The sequence below is a fragment of the Pteropus vampyrus genome, unplaced genomic scaffold (genome assembly GCF_000151845.1).
Source record: "Pteropus vampyrus isolate Shadow unplaced genomic scaffold, Pvam_2.0 Scaffold131, whole genome shotgun sequence".
In the NCBI taxonomy this organism is placed as follows: Eukaryota; Metazoa; Chordata; class Mammalia; order Chiroptera; family Pteropodidae; genus Pteropus; species Pteropus vampyrus.
The window spans coordinates 447,148-462,730 of NW_011888912.1; the positions used below are offsets into that span (position 1 = coordinate 447,148).

Here is a 15,583-nt window from a genome sequence, read left to right on the forward strand (position 1 = left end):
CGCAGGAGAAACGATTTGCCGAAGGTCACATTGCCAGGACGAGCGAGCGGGGACCGAGGGCCCTGTGCTGAGCCCAGAGTTTTCAGGGGAGACCCCGCTGCGTGAGCGGCCCCCAGCCCTCCGCTCGGCTCCCTCGGGGGTTCTCCGCTGCTTTCCCTGAAGGGGACCCCTCCGGTCCGGGCAGGCGCCGGGGCTGCGTTGCGCGTGGAGTGGGACGCGGAGCGTGGCGCAGCTGCCCTCGTCCCTAGTGGTTCACGCCAGGGTCTCCAGACGAAAGGGAAAGGGCTGGCCGGCTCGCCACGGCCCCGCCCGGATGGGCTTAGGTCACGGCTCGGCGAGGGGAGCCCCCGGGTTTTGCCAACCCCCGGCCGAGGGTCGCGGCCTCGCGCTCGCCCTGCTGCGCCCCGGCGGGAGCTCGGTCCGCGCGGCTCTGCCCAGCGTGCGCACTTGGTCTCCTTTGATGCGTGGTCCCGGGGCAGGACAGGCAGGTCAGTAATTGTTCTTTATTAATAGAAGATGACATCGGAATCTGGAGCCAGTCACCAAGGCCCTGGTGCCCTAATTAGAGAGAGAGAGAGAGAGAGAGAGAGATCGCGCGAGTGCACGCACGCACTCGGCCTTTGGGAAGAGGGGATCCCTGAGCTCCTAGAAAGTCCAGAAGGATGGAGGACATTTCTAGCCAAAAGGCGACAAGCCTGGCTTTTCCCTTGTTTATTTAATCAGCTAGATTTGATTTCGCGTTGGATCTTCACCTTATGCCAGAAAATTCCAGGAGCTTTGAGGGCAGTAGGATTTTGCTTCTCCTGCTACTCAGAGGAGAACCAGAGAGTACAAACTGATTTCCTAAAAAGAATGAAAACGTCTTCCACGTAGCTCTCCAGTTTGCAAATCAGCGCTGCTGCCAGGTTATTGAGGAGGCCGATCCTGCCTCACCCACCGAGGACGGGAGCATCACGGAGGCCTCCCTAACCCCAAGGGGCCTCTTAACACCCAGAGATCTGAGTAAACCGCATATATGTATTTTAATTCAGGTGAAAATAATCTAGAGAAATGGCATTAATGAAGCCTGCCCCCAAATCAACCCACCATTAAAAAAAAAATGATTATGACTCTAACGCCAGCTTGTTGCAAAACAGGCAAAAGAAACACCTCAGCGAATTAAAAATGGCAAAAGGTAGAAAACAGAACCGACCTACTGTTTTAGCTCGAATCGTTTTCAGCTTTCTTTGGATCTTCTGGTGCCGTCTCTCCTTCCATGTAAACTAGTCTCAGAAAGGGTAACGCCGATGCTAGACAGATATCATTTATACACCGATATATTTTCAAAAACATGGACGTGAACTATGTTTCTGATTCGAAGACTTCCGGAGAAAATGTGAAACTTGGCAAAGATCAGTCAGTGCTTGACATAAAGCAAATAAATGCCTTGTAATGAGACTCTTCCGAATTTAGTTATAACCTCTTTGTGCGGGAACCAGGCAGATATTTTTAGAAAGAGACGTGGAAAGTTGATCTGGAATCCTGGATTCCAGGGAAACCTTCCAAGGGGCAGGAAGAGTTAATCTCCCACGGGTAGCTCTCATTTGGATAGTTGAGCATCCACTGAGAGGCAGCATCTTTGCCTCTTCTCAAAATCTTCCTTCCTTGGGTTCCTTCTTTGCTTCTGAACTTCGCGAGCTCCTGGTAGCGGCGACACTCACCAGCCTGGCAGTGACCTCTAGCGGTCTCCTAGGAATCGGATACTTCTCAGGAAGTGACACACCTTCAGAACAGAAATTTCTGCATAGGTGACCGTTTCATAAAGACCTGGAAAATGACATATTTAGATCTTCTCATTAGCTTTATGATGCCAGATATGTATTTATAGGGGTATGTTTAAGACAGTTTTAAGAGAGTTATCATTTCATCTCATAAATCAGGGGGGGGCGGGAAGCCCCTATAGCTTTAAAAGTAGACCCAGAGGAAACACAATCGCTTGCAAGTTTACATAATGCGTTTGTAGTTACACATAAGTAACTTAGGATAATGCGCCGAGTTACTCTGTAGAAGAAATAGATGGCTCTATTAAGTTGAATGATGTGAGTGATAATGCAGTCGATGGAAAGTCGTATGTGGTTGTTTCTGTTCCATAATGAGCTAACAACTCCTTACACACTGAATTGTGTTCTGTGTGAAAACAAGTCCCATCCCTGTGTTGAATGCACTATAATTCTCTGCTGAGTTTTTAATCAGCAATAATGGACACTCAGAGAAGCAGTTTTCTCAAAGCTTTCTATAATTATTTTTCGCTAACTTCATTTTAAAGGCTAATGAGTATGTAGTTAGGCTCGGAATCACACTCGTTTCTAAGAAATATTACTTCAGGGAGGGAGGTGGCTAAGGGCATTATTTAAACACTAAGTTAAGTCTTCCATCCCAAGGGTAATTTTCCGTTTAATGCGCTGTTCAGGAAGTTATGTGTCAGATGATGGGAGCGAAATCTTATTTGAAGAAGCCTGTGGTGACTGGGTGTGTCTCTTTAACCCTTTTGCTGTGGGTACATTGATAATCTGGTTGCGAAATGTAGCTCGGTTTGCTGGAGCTGAGTATGAATTTATAGGAGGTCGGAAGACTCTGTTTCACCCATCTGTCTGAGAATAGGAGTCTGTGATACTATAGGATAGTCGAACTAGACATATCCCTACTGGGCCTAAATAAGCTAAAATGTGACGTATATTCTCTCTCTAATCTCCGGGCTCATGTTCCCCCTTGCTGGGGGAGGGGGGTGTTAAGAAGTCCGTGCTCAATATTCGAATGTATGTATCTAAATAAAGTCCATTTCAAGTTGATTTGATTTTGCATTAATAGTCGCTCACAGTTTTTTTTTTATCGTCGAGCGAACATGCAAAATCTTGACTGGCTGCTTGTTGAGCTCCTGGCCCCGTACTTGACCTAGGAGAGAGCCAGCGGTGAATGGGGTGCCATCCTCCTCTCAATGGACTCACTTGCTCTGAGGCCACGTGTGGCCTCCCGCTTAGGGATTTATGGAAATATGAACAAAGGGGCATCGGTTTCTGCCTCGTCTTCTTACATGAGGGGGAATTTCTTGTTAAATGGATTTCGTGACGCGGCTGACCCCTTACTTGTAAAATGACTGTTTCTGTGTGTATGCCAATTTACTGAAAATATTTTTTTTTTTGAAAAAAGTAATTCTAACCGGAGCATAGCAGGCAACTAGTATGTTGGCAAGCAGAGTGGAAGAGCCAGTATTAAGACATGCCTCAGTTCCTTCTCGCTCCCTGGCACCCCCAGTGACATGGTTGGGACCAGGGTAGATATCCTATTATAACGCACTAAAATGCTGGACAATCAGATCTGAATATACGCCAGATAAATATCTGAAGTAAGGCTTACAGGGAAAAAAAAACAAAAAACAAAAACAAAAAAACGAAAAACCTGCCAGAGTTGGCTGAATCAGTAAATATTGAGCAGAAATATTTTCATTTTTGTAATCATATTTACTATGCGCAGCCGGTAGCTTCTTGGAAATGACCTTTTCAATGCACAGCTTTATATCCTGGGGGTAACGACTTTCCAGCTTGTTTCAAAGGCTGGTGGGTTTTGCCCTCAGAGCTGGGGGAGGCTTTGCAAGGGATCAGAAGATGCCACCCTCTTTCTGCCAGGCCAGCTGGGGGCACACACCCGCTCGCACACGCCCAGAGCAAAGGGGGCCGAGATCCGGAAACCCCGCAACGGGCGTTTGCATATTCCTCGGGACAAAAAGCGGTGGCCGCAGATACTACATCCGATTTCACAAGTACAGACAAAACGCGGAGTCTCTAAGCACTGGGTGTGTTGGGGGTGCGCTGATGCGCATGGACACCTTAGAAACGGGGGCTTTCTCGTCACTCCTGGAGAGCCTCTTGCTCCCACATCTCGGGTTTTTCTAGCAGCCATTAAGCAAAAAAAAAAAGAGGATGCATCTAATGCTTTCCTATGATGTACACTGTGGTGTGTCCACCTGAACAGGTTAGTTTGGCCGACTTTTTCCGGAAGCTTCTCTTAGCCGGGCGGACGGCCTTGCCCGCTGTCGTCTCGTCATCCTGGCATCATCCTCCAGCCGCCATCGCTCCCGCCAGCGCAGGAGTTTCCACTGAGCCTTTGTCTGTCCCCTGTCGCCCGCCACAGGCTGTAACGAGAACGAGGCGGAGCACCTGGACCGGGACCAGCCGCCCTACCCGCCCTCGCAGAAGACCAAGCGCATGCGCACCTCCTTCAAGCACCACCAGCTCCGGACCATGAAATCCTACTTCGCCATCAACCACAACCCGGACGCCAAGGACCTCAAGCAGCTGGCCCAGAAAACGGGCCTGACCAAGAGGGTTCTGCAGGTAAGACGTCGCCGCCGCCGCCGCCGTCGCGTCCGGCGCCCTTCCCCGTGCCAGGAGAGACAGTTCTCGCCCCTGTCGAGAGTGATCCAGACATTTTCTCTGCTGCGTCACTAGTTGACCTTAGCTGTCCTCCTGGAGGGTGGACCGAGAGGGTGCAGTGGCCACACAGAGACCCAGGACCCTGAAAAATGCGGCCACGTTCTCCCTACGGAGAGAGGGCCCTCCAAGGTCGGCCCCGCTGGCCTCGCCGCTCTGCAGGTGCTGGCGATGCCATCTGCGCAGGCCGGGGCTGGAGAGATTGCCTTTCACGGGGGGCTCGGTGCAGGCTTGTGGGGGTCCTGCTGGCGCTGTCTGACCAGCCAACTCTCGGCAGCTCCGCTCACGCGTTACGACCTTCCAAATTCTTTTTTCCAAGGCCCGAAAAGCCCCAGTTATGGTTAGTGTCTTAGTAACCAATTGGCACAGGTATTTTCCTATTTTAAAGAACCATATTTAGAAGTTAACATTGGGAGTGAGATCAGCTGTCCAGTTTTCCTAAACTCAGCACAGTCGGAGTGTACAAGGAACGAGATTGTCGTGCGTCGCGGTGGGTCACCGGTGACCCTCTGCCGCGTCTCAGCGACACGCAGCGGGCGTTTTAAATCCCGACGCCCTGTTTGCGGCTGCCCGGGGCCTGGAGGCCCTGGGAGTCTTCAATGCCAAGAACCCCGACCACGTGTCTGTCTGGAGAGCAGCCTGAAGTCTGTGCTAGTGACGTGCGTTTCACCCGAGTGAGCGCCACTTTGAGAAACTTCCAGGGCCCCTGCCTCTCTGCTCCGTCTCGAAAGAGAACGGGTCACGCATCAGGGTGTATTTCCCCGCCCTCTGTCCCGCAGCCTTCACTTCCGTGGTGTCCCCACTTGCCCCCTTCGGTTGTCCCAAGTGCCACTGGTTCATGCTGGGGGCGGGGCGCATGCACTTGAGACAAGATGTCTATACTGCAGCCCGGATGACTCTGCTCTTAAAAATAAGAAAAAGGCCCTTCTCTCCCAAGAAAAGGCAACAATTATATTTAAAAAGAGAACCATACGTCCACCAAAAAAAAAAAAAAAAAAAAAAAGGAAAGAGAGAAAGAGGAAAAAAACAAAACAAAACAAAACTCCTAAAACTCAACATCGGTAAAGAGATCCGTTGGGATTGGTTTGCAGGTTTGGTTCCAAAACGCACGAGCCAAATTCAGAAGGAACCTTTTGCGGCAGGAGAATGGGGGTGTGGATAAAGCGGATGGCCCGTCGCTTCCGGCCCCGCCCTCCGCGGACAGCGGCGCGCTCAGCCCGGCGGGCACGGCGACCACTTTAACAGACCTGACCAATCCCACTATCACTGTAGTGACAGCCGTGACCTCTAACCTGGACAGCCACGAATCCGGGAGCCCCTCACAAACGACCTTAACGAACCTTTTCTAACATTGGTGTTTCCCCCCCTTTCATTCTCCTTCTTCTTTTTATTCTAATTATTATTATTTTATTATTTACGAGACTTCCCATCCCCTCCCCCTCCTCCCCCCAAACTCACAAGACATTCGGGAAATAGAAGCAACAGCTCGGTGTGTAGCATCCGCAGCCACTTGGCAAACGAGTTTACGGTATTGTCTCTCTCTCTTTTTTTTTGGTCTGCAAAGTGTATTTGGATTTTTTTCTTTTTTAAAAATGAATCAGATCTTTCAGTCGGTAGGGGGGTGGTTTGAATCATTCCAAGTGCCTCTTAAAATTGTATGTTACTTATTTCCAAACTCTTAAAGGAGTAAAAAAAAAAAAAACAAACAAACAAAAAAACAAAAAAAAACCCCTGGTATTTTGATGGACAAATGATCATATTCCCAGTTAAATGATTAGGGTAATAAAGTATCTGATAATGAGTTAAACTGTCATTTTTTAAACATTGCAATTGTATGTGTACTTATGGAATTTTGAAAATTGCACATTTTTTAATTTTAAAACTGCAAAGTTTTGATTACTCTTTTTTTTTTTTTTTTTTACGAATGAAGAATATGATTAAAAAAGCACTAGCTGTAGCAACTCTAAATAGAAAAAGATTAATTAGGCGGGAATCTATTCCAGAAAGGGGACTTTCCCTTCTCTTAGAGATGTATATACCAACAAAACTTTCATCGGTTATTTGAACATCCGAAAAATACTTAAACTCCCTGTGTATCTATGAAATTTCAAATAGAATTTGAAATGCTATACTTTTAACCTAAAGCTAAAATTGATTTAACAACCATTCTTTCTAAATTATTTTTCCCCCAGGGAAAATGGAAATAAGTAAAATATAATTTTTTAAGAAGTCGAAAGAGATCAGTATAATTTAATTAAAAGCTCTATCAATTGGTTTCAGCTGTACCGTGATAGTGTATCTGGCATTCTATATGAATAATGTTAAAAAAAAAACCAAACGAACAAACAAAAAAACCTTTGCAGTCTAATACCAACATGAGAATTCTTGGGTTTTGTTTTGCTTTTATTTTCCTTTGGCACAGGTCGATATATTTGTCAGAAAACCTTTTCTGACATTTGCGATCTGAAGTTATTGGTCTTAATGTAGCTAAACTCAGAAGCCTCGTGGATGCGGATCTGAATATATTTCCTAGTTTACAGTATCTTTTTTTTTTTCCTTTTAATTTAAGCTAAAATCTTAATGGTCTGGGCAGTGGCGAATGTTCATCTCTACACTTCTGTTGTCGTTAAACACCAATTAGATTGTGGATTTTCTAAAGAAAAAATTTAAAAAGTCAAGATCTATGTCTTGCTTTAGTGGATTGTTAAGAAAAGCTTTGCACATATTCTCCACTTTTTGGACCCCTGAAGTCTCTGCTGGTGGTCGAAGTGGCTATTTAATAGGTTTTAAAGGTGTCCTTCCGGCTGTATAAATGTGTGGTTACATATCGACAGTTCGCTGCCCACATCAAAGTGCATTATTGTAACTTTTGCTCAGGGTCTTTAGACAATTAGCACAGAAAGTAGCTTATTTTTTAAAAAAAAAAAGATGATGGAAGATAAGTTAACACTGTAACAGAAGTAAAGTGTGATTGCCATTATATATGTAGCACGTGTGGTTATCATCTTATACGGAGCTTAAATCTTGACTTTTCATATTTCTATTGCATTTCGGGCATTCACCACTAACCAGACCAAACAACCTTGGTGAGGCTGAGATCTTATTAATACACTTTTACAGGTAAAATATTGACCCTTATAAACTTTGTTCTTTGACAGAACAATATATGGTACTATAGATCTACTTTATGAAGTAGACTCATTATAACTCAGTTCTCCTATGTGCCTTACGATATAACTTGGAAGTAAGTTTGTGAAAAATCAGGATATATGTGTTGTTTGTTAAATTAACTGTTTTAAGCCCTTTTGACACCTCACTAGTTTTGTACTGTTTTACCTCTGATTTCCGAGACTCTTTTTATGGTGTATCCTGGTAGAGGGGACGAACATGTCATAGACAGCAGTTGTGCACCCAAGTATAGTGGATAAATCCAATAATCTTATATATTGAGCTTCGTGTTTATAGTACAGTAAGTGGTCTAGCAAAATCGTCCATGTTTCTTTGTTTATTGATAAATGCATTGTATAGAAACTATTTCCCCTAAATATTTATGGACCAAACAATTGTGATATATCCTATTAAATTTGTGTGAATAAACCGGTTTGAATCTAAGGAGTTTTATTTCCCATCAGTTTTATTTAAGCTTTAACTGGACTAGCGTGTTTCCAATATCTATATGTAAAAGCTATGAAAATAGTAATACAAATCTTTCTAAATATTCAGACATACCAATAGTTTTGAGATCCTCGAACTTCCGATTCATTTTAGAGGTACACGCCATTGCAAATGTAATGTAATTCGACTTAGAATCGTCTTTAAATATATTTCCTTATAATAAAAGTAATGCCCCAGTGATTTGACTCAGCCCCATTTTTAGAACTAAAAACAAAAAAAAAGATAACTAGCAGATAAAGTAATTGCATGAAAAGAAACCTTAAATATGATTAAGATTTAATGTTAGGTCTATGAAGCACCAATGGATATTTGTAAATCTAAATAGAAATTGCAGACCCCTAAAAGCCAAGTTGCTCTGTAGTTAATAAATTGTCACTATGATTTTTTTCAGGGAGAACAAATCTTGGGGCATTACAGCCAAACATCCCGACGCTTGAAAATTCCCTAAAGTATTAAAGGAAGGGGAAAAGTTTGATCGGAAACCCACTGCAGTGAAGACAAAGACAATATTAGGCTATGATAACCATACATTTTAAAATCTATTAAGCCAAAAAACAAAAACAAAAAAAAACAAACAAAAACAAAAAAGAGCGAGAGAGAGAGAGAGACTTAAATGTCATTTACTGAATGTCAACAAAATTCTGTTCTTTATGGTGTCTAACACAAATGGAGGCTTCAAATTATGTGGTTTCAAACAAAAGTGGTAAACCTTGTAGAAACCAGAGCAACCTGGCAGTAATATGCCCACCCCATATTTGAAACAAATTATTATTGAAAAAAAAAAAAATTCCACACATTTGTCAAGCACAGTAGCTGTAAAGTCCGAAACCTTCATTTCACCTGCTTGCTAATGTGTATTATAGTCCTATCTGTTCATGGCATTTTCCAATTGTAAATTCAAAGAAAAGTTATCACTCACTTGAGAGTCTAGGGATCAAAACCCAGTAATTTTAGTATCATTGTTTATTCCTTCCTTTTTAAACAGAAACCTCTGCATGCACCCTTACACCTGTCGCTCTAGTGTGCATCTCTGTATGATGACTTCTCTTTGCTGTTCCTTGTATGGTTAAATAGCTTTCATTAATAAACATTTTATTTGACGCAAACATAGTAAACTTTATGTTAAACACACACTGTCGAAATTAATTTTGAATACTGTCTTAAGAGGCAGCACAATACATTTCCAACGCGTAATACTCAGAGGAAAATTCAAGCGAAATCACGAGTTGAGTTCTGGTAGTCTCAGATAAAATTACTTCCTTGGTTTTTTTAACTTTTCATGACCTCTTACTGTATCGATGGACACGTGTGTTAAGAATTTTTTTAAAGAGAAAACCCAAATTGCAACAAAAATAAACCTCAGTAAAAACTATCACGTAAAATTTCAGCACCTTTTTTAGATTATTAGTGTAAAATTTATAGATCCTTTGTCAGTTTACATGTTCACTATGCAACAAGCAAATTTATTGGTATACGAATATATTCCGAACTATGAAGAGATCCAATCTTTGCACGGTTCAAATTACATATGCTATCACAAACAAAGGAGCCAGTGGAAAGAAAAACACACATTTACGAATGAAGTTTTTTTTAACTGTTTAACGGAATATTTGAAGAATCTTTTTTAACGATTCCTATTTAGCTGTATATCCAAAGCATATGTTAAACAAATTAACATATAACTTTCCAGAACATTTTTCATTATGATGAAATTTTTATTATATACAAATGAACCCTATGTAAATGATGTAACTTTTATGAATGACAGACATTAAATATTTCACTTACATATAGTCTCAGAATTTTGAATGTTTTCTTAAATGCTTTCACTTCCTGAATACAAAAAAAAAAAAAAAATCTAAAAGGAGAGAGTAAAATCACTAATAAAAAGAAAAAAAGCAACGCACCGTGACAGGTAGGCCATTTTGAGTGATCATGGAACATGCTGGTTTTTGTCAGCACCTCGAATGTTGATGCTTCATCGAAACCTCATCCGTGGCTGAAGCAACGTAAATAGGTTTTCCGATACATTTCCAACCAGTTTATTCAAATCCTCGTCCTCCAGCTTTACCTTCTCTCCCAAAGCTGTCACCTATGGCAGGTCGGCTTAGAAATATTTTGAAACCTCCCCTGCTTTTTACAGACCTTTAAATATTTGTCTGGGATGTCAAATGTGCGAAGAGACCACAGAGGGAACAAACGTAACAGAAATTAGACATTCGGAAAAAAAAAAAAAATACTATGAGTTTGAAACAGGCACATTTTTAAAAAGTAAAAGAAAAGAACGCTTTTTTTTGGGAAGAGAGAAGGACACGGGACGCCCGAGCGAGAAGGTGTCGGCTTCCCAGGATGCACACGCTATTGTCTGGCAGCGGGGAGAGGAAGCTGGAGGCTGGGGACGTCCCGGCAGGAGGCAGGACACCGCGGTCCCGGAGCTCCCACCGCCCAGACGCCCGCCCGCGGCAGCCTCGCTTCTGGCAACTTGATCTTGGCCAAAAAAGAAAGCTTTCCCGTGCGTGAGCATCTGTCCGCTTGGAGTGTGCAGCCACCTTGATGCTGGCTTACAGAGTGGGTAGGCTTTTTCCATCTACCTCAGATCAGGATAAAACTCCCCAATAAAGGACCCAAAGCAAACACTTTTGAGACCTTGGTGATTTTTCATCACCTAAAAAAAAAAAGAAAAAGAAAAAGAAAAAGATAGCTTTATGTAACAACCCCCCCGTGGAATCCACTGCACATTCTTCCGCGATAACCCATCTTGGGAGGCAGCCTTGTATAAGCCACATATAAACATGATCTCATTTTCTGCTGCGGTGTGCTTGCAAGGGGTGTCTCGGTGGAGAGTGTTAGAATTGGAACATTCTAGAATGGAAATTCGGAGTCACGGCATTCCAGGCTCTGAAGGAGGATGGCAGGGATCATCATCTCGTTGTATAAAAGGTAAACACCTAGTTTTGTATGGAGCGTTGCTTTTTACTTTCAAGTACGTTATAAGCAAAGCTGGCTTTACTTGCAGAGAGTTCGTGAACTTGAGGTGATTCGATACCTTCCACATTCTGTGGTCTCTAGACGCCAGGGTTAACTGAGAACTCCAGGATTTAGTCCAAAGTGAAGAAACGGTTTCGTATTCTCTTTGGAACCATGCAGACAGATAAAACCCAGATGGGCCATTGGGACCTACTTTATGTTTTCAGTCATTGGGAACCGACTCTGAATATTCAAATAAATAAAAAAACCTTCTGAAGCAAAGCCACAGACAGTCCCTTCGCCTGACAGCCAACGTCAAACGTAGGAAGTTATTTTCTTTACGGTGTGCGGTTGATTTTGAAACATTTTTATCATACCTGCTCTGCCCTTAAAACTTTGTTTTTCAGAATAAAATCGCTATTGACCTTATTTTCAAAATGAGTTATAATTCTAAGTTAATATATTATTTTGAATGCCCTCTGGGGAGATCGCCATTGCAATTTACCTGTTTCCATAGCAAAAAAAAAAAAAAATGTTCAGAACTGTGCATGGTACTCAAGGAAATGTCTATGAATATGATGTAAGCAGCAATATAATCACAGCTAAATTTCTTTTTAACTGTGTAAAAAATAGATATTTTTATCTAACGTCACTCCCTGCTCCCAACATTTTTTTATGAATATGAACATAGTCAATCTTACCTTATCATGCATCATACGAACATGTTTTTCTTTCCTTGGATTATTAGTTTTTGCTTCTTTGTACTACGTTCATCTTGTGTTAAAATAACAGAACGCAGGCAAGAATGGAAGTTCAGGATTAGCCACAGGTAGTAAGTTCTGGGGATGCATTTCTGTGTATTTTTTCCTCACATATTACGATTGTCGAGAACGATGATTTTTTTTTTTCCTTTGGTACTTCATGTTTACATCTTGCATGATCTAATAAATTAAGCCGAAGAGTAACTGGATACCTTTTATGGTTATTTGAAAAATAAAATTTGCTACAAATAAGATGTTCCAGTCTTCATTGTCTCATATTATGTGTGAATATATTAGTTTTTTCTGTACTCTCCTGTTGAACCCGAAAATATTAACCTCAAGGGATATTTAAATTGTTGTTCATGACAAATACACAAAGATGAAGAAATTGATTGAAAGGTGAGGTTGCCTGTGCTTAATCATTCTCTTTCTGCTTCTTTTCAGAAGCAGCAAAAATCATGAAGGGCTTCCGCTCTGACTTTGACATTCAAGGGTTTTGACAGCTTGCATCACTTAAAGTTATATTTATTATTCAGCAAACTTTAATTCTATAGGATAAATGCCCTCTGTGAAATGAGATTTTTTTGAAAAGCACGAAGGTATCCCACCATGTCAAGCAGCCTAAGCGTTTGACTTCCACGAACAAACAGAGCGGTTTTTTAGGAGAAAAATATTGTGGAAAATTATGTTAAATATAATATTGGTAGCATTTTACTGGACTGACCTAGATGCTCTACAGGAATTTTAGAGAGTTATAAAAGCCTCCCAAATGGTATGATGTAAATAATTAAATGGCGATATTTTTTCTGTGATAAAATTTGAGACAGTTTGTCTTATAAATACAATTACATAGCTCCTTTATTCTCTCAGTGCAGATCTGAGCTCACCTCCTGGATATTTTAATGACAAGAAGATCTTTATATTTCTGAGTTTTCTACTGTAGTTCTTCACTCCGTTTCTTTCTTAAGCATCATGAGTTTGTGTGTATATGCGTGTGAGTGTGTGTCGCGTTGTATATTTTCTTCCCAATAACCATGGAAAGATATATTATTTTAACAAAGAGGGCTCCTCTCTTTTAAACAAATGTTTAACCAAAAGGAAAACAAAAAACGCGAAATAATGGCGTGGTCCCTCGAGCTGGAGAGGCGGTAATCGGCCTACTTTTTGTTAGCCCGACAGGAAGCTGTGTCCTGGGCCCTCCTCCCCTGTCGTACGGTCACCTTTCCAGGTTCTGCGTAGGTCACCGTCTTCACGGGCTCAGCCGTCACTTCGCTTTTTTCTGGAATCATGCTGCTGTTTTGAACTTTTCCGTGCAACAAAGTTTGACTAAGCCTTACATTTCAACATCACCACCACAACAAAAAAAAAAGGGCAACTTTTATTGAAATGGATGGTTTTTTTTTTGTTTTGTTTTGTTTTTTTTTTACTTCTATTCAAAGAGGCACATTGGAAAAAACAAAAAAAAAAAAAAAAAAAGATTCCTTTACAGTTCAAAGAGGATTTTCTGGTTCACACTGAGCGGGCTCCGCCTGTGACGGAGGCCGGGCCTCTACCTGCTCCTCGGCGAGCGTGACCGACGGACCCGTCTGCCGTTCGTCCGCGTGCAGGGTGCGACGCGGGGCTCGCACGTCGCACGCAGCAGAGCCGGACGCTGACCGTCGCCCCGACAGACGTCTGTGCACCTGCGCAGAGCGGCGCCCGGCGCCTCGCCGCCCAGCATCTCACCGGCACGCGTCGCGGACACCAACGTCGCCACGGGCCTCCCTTCCGTTTCTGCTGCCCGGTTAGTGCCACTTCCATTCCCGTCGGAGGAGCGACGATCCCCAAACGCCGGCCGCCTGGAAACGCTCACAGCTTCATCCCCGCCCGCACCGGGGCGTGGTCCCGTCTCTGTTCACACGGGCCCTTCTGCCAGGCGCTGCGCCCCTCTGGCCCGCTCCCTTCCAGAGCGACTCCCGAGGGGCGTCGGCCGTGGTGGCACCTGCCGCCTCCCTCCACGGCTTCTCTCCAAGGTTCAGTTCGGAGCGATGGCTCCAAACCAAGTTCTTGGGGCCATTTCCACCGACCGTTCTGGTGGGTGACGTGCTCTTCAGCCGACTTTTCCTCCAGACTGTTTCTGCCACACGACGTGACATCTCCCCGTCACTCACACTGGGGGCCATCAGTTCCTCCGCTGCCTTCTCTTTAGAAAAACTGCGCCACGTCACAGCAGCCAAACCCGGCCAGCCTTTCTTTAGCCCGTGTCTTTGACCAGCTCTCTGGACTCAGCTCTCTGGGGCCACGGCGGCCACCTGCAGAACGGCGGCTTCGTGACTCGTGGTGAGACACTCCCTGCCCTGTGCGCGCGGAGACGGAAGAGTCGTTTCGGATGTGGCTGCGCTTCCCCATCCCTGGGCCCGGACCCCCTGTAACAGCACAGGCCAGGGCCAGACGTTTAAGCCACATCGTATCATGTGAAACAGCACTTTCGCGAACGCAGAATCGTGTCATCTAGAAGACGGTGACGGTCTCCGTGGGGACTCGCTGTCATTTACCGGGAGGATCAGGAGGGAGCTCGCTCAGTCCACGTGCTCTTGGAATCGAATATACACACGAGCCCCGCCTCACGATGGGGTTACCCCCTAAAACCCGTCCTACGTGGCAGGTACCATAAGTCAGAGGCACTTCTGGTGCCACACTGCACAGCAGTGGTCGCTGGCTCGTGCTCGTGGGGGCGGCTGGGACAAGATCCAAGCCCAGACTTCAGCGTGCAGTTTCCACTGCGTGCCCATCGCTCCCGCACCGTCCTGAAGTCGAGAAATCCCCAGCCGAGAGCCGTCTGGACTTAGGATCGATTTTACTTGATGCAATTTTTAAAGGTTAATGTCACGTGAAAACAAGTGAGTACCCGGCAGGAGGAAGCGCGAGCGCTCGCCTTGTACAGACGCGGTCTTTTACCTCGGAGAAGGTCCTGGGTGGTGGCGGACCCCCTCCAGTCGGGCCGAGGTCCTTGGGAGGAGTTTACTGCAGGACCCTGAGAAGGAGGAGGCCGAGGCCGGCGGTCCCCAAGCTGCTTCTGGTTCCGCCCACGTGTGACAGGTGTGGGAAGAGGCAGCAGAATCATGGGCTTGGGCCGGACAGACCCGAGTCCTTCCTCGTAGAGGGGATGGAACACAATAAACCCCCAGACGGTCAAGGTCCTTCGTCATGTGACTCTGCCTCGCTTTTCCAGTTTATTTTCCGCTTCTTCCCAGCATGAACCCTTCACAGGTTGTTTTCTCACTGTCTGTTTTGTTTCGTTTTGTTTTGCACTCAATACTTTCACTAATTAGTAAAAATTTCCAGTACGTATCTGCTAAATTCCTACAAATTCTTTTTTCATTACTTATCGCATGCATCATACTAAAAATTTTCAGGAGAGACAAAATCCCCTACAGCCCCCAAACCGTCATATAACATCTCTATACGTTTTTTTCCAAGTTCTTTTCCAGTCCTTTTTTTTTTTCCCCGAAATTATAATAATTTTGTTAAGGCTCATAGCGTGATACCTGGGACATAATAAGCACTCGATAAATGGCAATTGATCTGAATCTCAAAACTATCATTGCTTTAAATTGTACCAACTGCATCTTCAAGAAAAAACATCTGCGTTAACACGGGTGGTGATCGATGCCTTCCTCCCCGGCCACCGAGTCTCCCTCCCTGTGTGTCCCAAACGTTCAACACAAGCAGTAC

General features: G+C 44.2%; 1 protein-coding gene across 2 annotated transcripts in view; it reads left to right on the forward strand.

Moving 5' to 3' along the window:
* The window catches only part of LHX9 (LIM homeobox 9), a 16,804-nt gene extending 8,092 nt beyond the window's left edge, over positions 1 to 8,712 (forward strand). Inside the window, exons 4-5 of one of the 2 annotated variants that reach the window (XM_023534762.1) lie at positions 4,168 to 4,370; positions 8,533 to 8,712. In XM_023534762.1, the coding sequence (XP_023390530.1) occupies positions 4,168 to 4,370; positions 8,533 to 8,589 (260 nt within the window). In that variant the 3' untranslated portion in view covers positions 8,590 to 8,712. Of the gene's footprint in view, positions 1 to 4,167; positions 4,371 to 5,557; positions 6,151 to 8,532 lie in introns of those variants that run through there. The other variant, XM_011367236.2, reaches the window with a different exon arrangement.
* The last annotated feature ends 6,871 nt before the right edge of the window (positions 8,713 to 15,583 follow it).